This window comes from Podarcis pityusensis (assembly GCF_964106645.2).
Source record: "Podarcis pityusensis genome assembly, chromosome: 7".
Taxonomy (NCBI): domain Eukaryota; kingdom Metazoa; phylum Chordata; class Lepidosauria; order Squamata; family Lacertidae; genus Podarcis; species Podarcis pityusensis.
In genome coordinates, this window is record NC_138031.1 from 262,187 (window position 1) to 271,298 (window position 9,112).

Here is a 9,112-nt window from a genome sequence, read left to right on the forward strand (position 1 = left end):
CCAGGCCTTTGGCCAGGGCACAGTCTGACCCCCTCCTTCGGTAATTCCTCACAGAACTCTAGCCCAATGGTTGCGATTAATTTGATTATGAATTGATTTTAGAATGCTGTGTTACTTTTACTGTTGTTAGCCGCTCTGAGCCCCGCTTTGGCTGGGGAGGGCGGGATATAAATAAAAATTATTATTATTATTATTATTATTATTATTATTATTATTATTTAAAATCCCCAAAGAAGGAGAGCTCCCCACCTCCCAAGGGAGACAGTTCTATGGTCAAACGGCTCTTACTAGCAGAAAGCTATTTCTGAGGTTTAGCCATCATGGCAGTCCTTTCCCCAGTAGTCCTTTTCTGGCCAGCTAAGGGGTCTCCTTTGGGTACCCTCCCCCTCCACACACACACCCCCACAGCTACTCCCTCCAATTCCCTGGGAGGGCTGAAGATTGCACTGTTCTTTGCATCAGGACTGGCCGGTCTGTCCTGTAGATGAGGCCAGCGCTGAACTGCCTGCCTGGATGGAGCCCCAGCTCTGTTTCCCCAATTAACCCCCCTCGCCCTCCCCCAGCCTCCCTCTTATAGTGGCCTACTTACACTAGTATCCCCTGCCCTCCCCCCTCCCTTCTTGGCCTCCCCTTTCCCCCTCCCCCACCCAGAAGGGGGTGCTCTGCTGACCCCCCCCCCACTGCAGCCACCAGCAGCTCTCTGCTCTGGAACCTGCCGCTTGCTGGCGGCTGCCTTGCTCCAGAGCTACTCCTGCTTCTGCTCAGGCCCATGCACAACGGTGGTGGTCATGGTGATCTCACTGTAGGTCACCCTCCCGGCTTTGGGCGCTTCTTGTTCGTGCGACTGCAGCAGGTCGTGCACAGACCCCGACTGGGCCTGGGACGGCCCAAACATCATGTAGGAGGCCTCAGGGTGCAGGAGGCCAAACAGGTGTGGGATGCTGGAGGAGCTTCTCTGCCTGTGCGCCTCGACGACGAGGGCAGAGAGGATGCTGACCATCTCCTGGCTGCTCAGGGCTCCTGTGATGTATCTCACCAGAAGGTCCTGTCTTTTGGCCTCCGAGATGTACGTGGAGAAGAGCAGGTCCCACATGGAGATTCTCCGGCCTTGGAACTCCCCGAGGGGGAACTCGAAGGTGAGCACCTCCACCGTCCTGTCTGAGGGGCTGTCTTGGGGGAAGCTGGCGCTCCTACCCTCGCTGGGGGCTCCTGCCCCTTGGCTGGAGATGCTGGCACGCCGACCCTCGCCCGACTTCTCCTCCCCTACTCTGGTGACGATGCCCGTGACCACCTTTTCCATTTGGTCAGCCGAGAGGATCCCGATCCGGTACAGCTTCAGGACCTCTTTCCTTTTCTTCTCTGGGAAGTACTTGGAGTGGAGAAGGTCCCACACGGACACTTTGCGCCCACGGAACTCGCCGACAGGGACCTCGACCATCCTGGACTTCAAGACCTTGTCCTTCTCATCCTGCCCTTCATCGTCGTCATCGTCGTCATCATCAGCATCATCATCGTCATCTTCCTCCTCCTCGTCTTCCTCAAGTGATGTTGCTGGGGAAGAGGCTGCCTCCTGGGCCTTTGCTGCCGTTTGTTCCAGAGTGTAGAAGAGGTCGTGCAGCGAAGCCAGGATGGTGAGCATGGAGGAGAGATCCTCAGCGCTGAACTGGCCATCTCTGTACTTCCTCAGGAGCTCTTCCTGCTTGTCTCTTGTGATGTAGTGAGAGAAAAGGAGGTCCCACACGGAGACCTGCTGGCCCCGGAACTCTCCAGCGGGCAAAGTGACCATTTTGGCCTTCAGCACATCATCCGATTGCTTGTTGGGCGAGGGGTCCGCAGCCTTGACCTCCTTGGCTTCCTTGGCCTCTTTGGTTCCTGATGACTCTCGGCTCCGACTTTTCACTCTGATGGAGAACTTCTTCTTGCTGGCTTCAGCTCTTTCCAAGGTCTCACTAACAGCCAGTGTCATTTGTCCAGGGCTGAGCACCCCTGTCCTGTACAGCTCCATCAGCTCCTGTCTTTTCTCCTGGGAGAAATATTTAGAATAGAGAAGGTCCAGCACAGGGACACTTTGCCCTTTAAACTCTCCAAAGGTCACAGGGATACGCACCAACTGTAAAGATTGCTTCAGTTGCCTCTCCTGGTGGTCGGCTCTGTCCCCTTCGCCCTTCGCCATGCCAGTCACCTGACGCAGCCCTTTGGCTTTCTCCTCCTCTATTTTGGCCACAATGGCAGTGACCACCGTCTCAATTTGCTCCATGTTGAGGATGCCCATCCTGTACAGCTTCAGGATCTCTTTCCTCTTCCCCTTGGGGATGTACTTGGAGTGGAGCAAGTCCCACACAGAGACCTTCCTCCCACAGAGCTCCCCAGCAGGCACCTTGACCACCCTGGACTTGAGCGCCTTCACCATCTCGTCCCGCTCGGAAGTCCGCTTGCTCTTCTCTGCCTCCGGAAATGCTGTTGTTTGGGTGGCTCTTTGCTTCTTCACACAGCCAGGGTTGCTTCTGGCCTCCACCTCGGTGATGATGGTCGTGAGGGTCTGGGTGATCTCCTCAAGGGTGATGGTGCCTGCTTTGTACTGCCTCAGCAGCTCCTGCCTCTTGTGCCGGGGGATGTACCTGGAGAAGAGGAGGTCCCAGATGGAGACCTCTTCGCCCTGGAAAAGCCCCACGTGGACTTGGGCTGTGGCAGACTTCAGGCACCTCCGCAGATTCTCATCCACATGGACAGACCCTTTATCCATCACCTGAAACATCAGCAGCCCAGTGACAGGGTCAGGAAAGCACCTGGGCAGGAGCTGCAGGTATGTGAGGTTGTCACGGGCATTGGGGTCAAAGCACCTTCTCGTGTGGTTGGCAGGGTTGGAGACCAGGTGGAAGATCTCCGCATCCAAGTAGCCCCACTTGTAGGCCACCTCTACAGGGAGACGGTGGCTGTGCATGGGGTGGATGAGGCCCCCCGTAGCAACCTGAGCCTCCAGCAGGCGGATGCCGTGGTCCTTGATGAGCAGGCCTTTCTTCATGGCCTGGAAGAGGGAGATTTTGCTCCCGGAGAAGGGGTCAGTGTAGCCTGTCACGGCCTTCTCTGCAATGAGGAGAGTGTTGAAATGCTCTCGGTCGACCAGGCCAGCGTTCTTGGCATCCCTCACAGACAGCAGCCGGTTGTTTGTAAAGTCCACGATGTAGCCTGAGACGGCCTGGTGCTCCAGCAGAGCCAGGCCTGTCCCGTGGGTCAGGAGGCCTCGGTGCATGGCTTGCCGGATGCTCAGCCTCTCCTTGCCTGGCTCCTTGAGGATGCCCGCAATGACATGGTCCTCGCTCAGGTCGGTGGCACACGGAAAGGGCCAGCGTGGCTCTTCGCGGACTTGGACTATTGGGGCTGCGTCCGTGCCCCCCTTTGGAAGGTGCTTGTCCTGTGGCATGGCTCGGGTGCAAGGGGGTCCAGGCGTGTCTTCTGGGTGGGTGATCGTGCAGGGGGAAGCAAGAAAGTCTCTGGAGGAAGAGAGAGGCAGAAAAGGCTTTGTGAGACAACTGTGCTCCCATTTGGGGGTCACAAGGGAGGCTGTTTTGCAAAGAAGAGAGAGCAGCCAGTGCCAGGCAGGCAGGGGAGCATTTCCACACAGTGCTAGGCCTTCCAGCACCTGCTGTCTGGGCCAAATGCAGACCTGTAAAGTTGGCCCTGGCTGGCACGTCCGGATCCTGCCCTGGGCAGAGGTTGCTCCCTTGCTGGCTGCCGGGAGATGCACAACTGCCCCGTGAGGTGTGCTCCAGCCATCTCTGGGATAAGCAGCACAGGCCAAGCATCCGGCAATGTCATTCAGCTGTGGCTTCGCCAACAGCCGTCTTCCAACTGGGCCCTGCTGGAACTGCAGCTCCCACCAGCCCTTCCGGCATCGCCAGCAGGTGGAACAGTGGGAGCGAAGGTCCAGGACGCCAGGAGGGCATTGGCTTAGAGAAGGCTAGCTCACAGCCACTTCCCAGGGTAAACGTGAGAATGCAGACGAAGCCCCTTCCCAGACACGTCTCTAGGGTGATTCTCCTGCACATGTCCCCTCCCCGCAAGTCTCACCCACTCCTGTGCCAGCCCTGCCCCTCCTTTGTGGACTATTCAGGCACCAGGTGGGGAACTATGCCAGTTCAGTACCTGCTGGTGATGATGCCTGGTGCTGGGGGGGGGGGTGTTTGGTCCTGGGGCAGAAATCCTGGCCAGGCTGCCTTGGAGGAGGGACTCTGCTGAGACCTCCTGTGCCAGGAATTGCTTCTGAGGATTCCACCAGCTCAGGACAAGTGGGACCTGACGCTAAGCTGCTGGGGCCGCGGGCGGAGGAAGAAGAAGACAAAGAGGGCACCCTGCTTGTGCCACGGGGCTCAGCCAGACTGGTCCGGCCAGGCATGTGACCCTGTCTTTGCCCCCAGCCAGGAAACCTGTTTGCAGGCCCTCCATCCATCCGTCCACAGGCTGTCGACTCACCTGCGTCATTATGTTAATTGCCGTGTTTTGGGGCTTGGCGGCTGTTCGCTTTGGCTCATCTGGTGCTCAAATTGGAAGCGGGGCTGCCTGCCTGGTGAGGTAATGCCCCAAATGCACCTAATTGGGGCTGTGGTGGAGCAAAGCCACTTTGCTGGGGAGGAAGTGGAGGAAAAGGGCTCCTTTGGAACAATTTGGGGAAACCACACAGGAGGCAGGGTTCGGGGGATGGGCGCGTGTACACAGGAACTGCACACACCCTTCTTCCTCTGTGTGTTTGTGTGAACGTGCCTGGGGCAAGCACTTGCCCTCCCTGCTCAGTCACAGAGTCACAAAGACAGGTTTGGATGCCAACACCCTCAGCCTTCAGCCTGAGCTGAAAGGGCAGAGAAGACCCACTGGTCCCTGGCTCCCACTCACCCCCCGACTGCAATGGCCAGTGCGGAGGGGCAGCCGGGCGGGGGGGGGGGGGTAAGCCCCATTCCCCAAGCACCTATTTAGTGAGCATAAGAAGGTGGGAAGAACGCTGCTGGAAAGGGGCCTTTCTAAGTCCAGCATTCTCTTCTCCCTGTGGCCCCCCAGATGCCTCTTGGGGGAAACCAGCAAGCAGGACTCAGGCACAAGAGCAACACTCTCCCCTCCTGTGACTGTGGAGACAGAATCATTGAACAATAGGAGCGTAGTCAGGAGGCACCTCAAGGATAATCTACTCCTCCCTTCTGCAAGGCAGGAATCGCTAGTAGCCCCCTCTGCCATGAATTTGCATCCTTCCCAATTTGCTCACACAAAGCTTACACGGAGGGTAGATTAAACTCAGTCTTTACTCAACAGGACGCGGGTGGCACTGTGGGTTAACCCACAGAGCCTAGGGCAGCTCCCGTTGCTTGGTCCCTGCTCCTGCCAACCTAGCAGTTCGAAAGCAAAGTCAAAGTGCAAGTAGATCAATAGATACTGCTCTGGCAGGAAGGGAAACGGTGTTTCCGTGCGCTGCTCTGGTTCACCAGAAGCGGCTTAGTCATGCTGGCCACATGACCCGGAAGCTGTATGCCGGCTCCCTTGGCCAATAAAGCGAAATGAGCGCCGCAACCCCATTCGGCCACGACTGGACCTAATGGTCAGGGGTCCCTTTACCTTTACCTGTTTGCAGGGAAGTTGTGTGTTGATGCCTGCTCCCCTCTCCCAATTTCCTTGCAGCGCTTTGGGTATCCTCCATCCCACACTCTTTTCTGCTTCACTTTCCTAACCACTGCTGCTTTTTAAAAGTGGATTTGTGGCACTCAGGTAACAGAGGGATTTAATCCACTTTAGCTTGGCAAACCTCCATCTGCAGCCTGTACCTGAACCCCTCCCACAGAATGCAGGCACAGGGGAGTCCTCAGGAAGTGCCAAAGTCACTGGGGACCAAAGACAGCAGGCAAGGGGGGCAAGGGCTGTGGGTGCCCCCTGCCCCGCTTGCCGGCTTCCCTGTGGGGCATCTGCTTGGCCAGTAGGACTCTTGTTACGGCTTCAGTTAAAGCTAAGTGGAACCTCTGTCTGCAAAGGCGGTCTACCCCACTGTGCCAGGTGCTGTAGTGCAAAAAGCAGTGAGGGGGGTTGTACCCCTTCCATGTCCCGCTTGTGGTCTTCCCAGTGGGGCATCTGGGTAGCCAGGCGGGAAACTAGGGCCAGGCTAGAGGGGCCCACTTGGGCCTGATCCTGCAGGGCTGTCCTTGAAATGTGGAATAAATGACACACCAGACTGCAGTGAAAACCCAAAAGTGCTTCCAGGGCTCTTGTGGCAAATGCAGCCAAGAGCCCCTCAGAAGAATGTCAGCAGCTGGATCAGGCCAGAGGGGGGCCCCTCATCCAGCATTCTCAGTGGGCAAAGGGGGTCCCAGAGGGAAGAAGCCCCCAAGAGCAGCCGCAGCAGCAGAGCTCTCCCCACCACCCTTCCCAGCAAGCAGCAGTCAGAGGCAGGTCACCTCCGGCAGCCAAGAAAAGATGCTGCCATCCTGGCTAGTAGGCTCATTCTCCCTGCGTCTGTCTGGTTCCCTTTCAAAGCTGCCTTGAGCCCCATCAGGGGAAAAGGTGGGCTAATGATAATGATGATGAAAATGAAGACCATCTAGATTGGCAGCCATGGCCGCCTCCTGCATAGTTTTAACCGTGTGCTTCATGTGGAAGGACGCCCAACCTCCAACTTCAATGAATCTACGATCACGAGAGGGAGAAAACTTTCTCCACCCCACCCCCCACTCTTGCATTCTTCAAGGCCTGGTGTCCATTCGCTTCTCCAGCAGAGAAAGGGCTGAATGGATCCCAGGGGGCTCAGAACGGCTGCCTGCTCCCTCCTGCTTCCCTCCCTCCCTCTGGGCTCCTGCAGGTGAGTGACAGGCCAATTGTCTTTTGGGGAAAGAGGTGCGGGAGCCGGATGCATCTGGAGTGCCAGGAGGCAGCCAACCACATTCCATGCCCGCCTAATTGCCACCCGAGGAGGCTGGCCCGGTGCTGGAGTCCTGGAGGCAGAGGCCACCTGCTCTGCCGGGGCCAGCCAAGCAGAGGAAATGACACAACATCACAACAACAACAACAGGAGGAGGAGGAGCCGGGAGCACAACTGCCCAAATGGCCTCCTGCCTCTGGGGCCAATTTGCCTAATGGTCAGCTGGCCCTGAGCCTCTCTGGGGACCTGTGGGGCTGGCATGAGCCCAGCACAGGGAAGCGGGGAGAGGCTGCGCTCTGGCTTGGCCCGGGTGGGCCTGAGGGACTTGGCACCAAAACGCAGGGTAGTGGGATCAGCCACCCCTCTGAGGCCGCGGCAGCCGGGTGCAGAGAGGGGTGCCCCCTGCACTGCTTGGTGGAGCCGCTGGCCTTCCACTAAGGCCAGCAGGATCTGCCCCTTATCCCCTTCGCACCCTTGGACTGCCCCTCATTTTCTCCTCTCCTGACAAGCACCCCATTCCAGACCCTTCCTGAGTGCCTCTCACCCCACTGCTGCTACTTCCAGGTCCTGGCCAGCAGCTGAGCCAGGCGGTCCCTCCAGGAGCCCAGCCTCCTCTCCCTGGTGCTGAGCTCCTGCAAACAAGGCACTGGGCGCCTCCTCCTGCTCCTGTTCTGCATCCTGCAGCCCCTGGGGCTGGGGAAGAGTTGGGGGGCCAAACAGGCAGGTATCTTAGCCACACTTGGGGCATGTCTGAATGAGGGAGTTTGGCCAGCCTCTGATTTCACTCCTGTGGGCTCCCCATGAGGCTGGAACCTGCAGCTTTGCCCTCTAAGCATCACTGTGGCCCAGGCCCCCATTTGAAGTGGGGTGCAGAGTGGAGGCTGCAGCCATGTCTGGGTGGGAGCGCTCCTGCAGAGAAGCCTGCAGCCTCTTCTCAATGTTGCTCAGTGGGTGACTGAGCTGCGTGTGGGGCTGGTCTGGTCTCCAGCCTCCACTTGGCTGCTTCAGCACCTGACACGAGCCCCCTTCCATCCCTTCCTCCATCCCTCCCTCATTTCCCTACTTAAGTGGGTCGGAGAGGCACTCCTGCTCTCCTCTCCACCAACAGCTTTTTAAACTGAGTAAGGATAGGGAGGTCTTGAACTCAAGGGGGTGAGGGGTCTGCCAGCTGCCTCGCTGGAGAGAGGGGGCTGGGGAGGATGGTGCCTCCACCCTCATCCTTGGGCTTCTTGCCAGACCCTGACTGGGCGGCCCCATTCTGGGGGTCTAGCAGGGGCCTCAGCATCCCCTTGCCTACTTTCCTCTTGAGGGATCTGAGCAGGAAGGCACTGCTGCTTCCGTCTCTCCCGCCTTGGCACCTCCCAGGTGCCCTGCAGAAGGTGCCCCCAGCCCCTACCTGAAGGCTCCTGGTGAAGCGCTGCTCTGATCTCTTCTGTCTCGTCCGGCTGCCTCTTCTGACTGTCCCACAGGTGCTGCTGCCTCGGCTTTAAAGCTGGCCACCCCGCCCAGCGATGACACACGGCCAAGCCCTGCCTGCCAGGCCAAGGTGTGGGGCAGGCACACGCTGCTGCTGCCACAACAACAGGGCAGAAAGAAGCCTCTTCCCGCCTCCCCAGGTCCTCCTTTGCCACCAAGGAACCAGCAGGCCCAAACAAGGGGAGGGGTCTTTACAACGGGGGGGGGGGGTGGCAAGGCAGAGCCAAAGAGGGATTATTTTTGGCCCCTGCCCTTTGGAAAGGCTTTTCCATTTTAATGTGGAAGCACAAATAGAAACAAGCATAAAACCTGCAGTGCAAGGAGCAGGAGGCATCATGCTGGAGTGGTTGGGGGGTCAGAGGAGGGCCAGGGAGAGCTGGGTCCCAATCCCACCGCAGCCTTGCAGCTCAGCCTCTCTCAGCTTAGCTCAAGGGGAGGAGAAGATGGGGCAGGGAGAACCGCCCAGCAGCCCCCCAGGCCAGCTCCTTGGAGGAAGCCAAGGAGCCCCCAAGACCAGGCCAGAAGCTCCTCACAATAAGCCCCCCCACTGAAACAGTTGCTTGAACCACCCCTCTGACACCCCCAGGAGGCAGGCGGCTGAGGAGGGAGCCCCTTCTGCCAAGGGGGAAGACCCTGGGGAGGAGCCTCTGCCCTCGGAGCCCATCCTGCCTCACACAGAGAAACTTTTCAGAGCCCCCAGAAATGAAGGCCCAGGGTACCCCCACCATAGCCAAGCTGGGCCAAGGA

General features: G+C 58.4%; 1 protein-coding gene across 1 annotated transcript; it reads right to left on the bottom strand.

The window, feature by feature from the left end:
- Positions 1-676: 676 nt before the first annotated feature.
- Positions 677-8,480, bottom strand: LOC308481529 (epiplakin-like). Its single transcript, XM_081013977.1, has 2 exons — positions 8,286-8,480; positions 677-3,491 (listed from the first exon to the last, which is right to left on the bottom strand). Exon 2 carries the CDS (start codon positions 3,419-3,421, stop codon positions 746-748), a length of 2,676 nt encoding a protein of 891 aa, XP_080870103.1. The 5' UTR covers positions 3,422-3,491; positions 8,286-8,480; the 3' UTR covers positions 677-745.
- Positions 8,481-9,112: the final 632 nt, after the last annotated feature.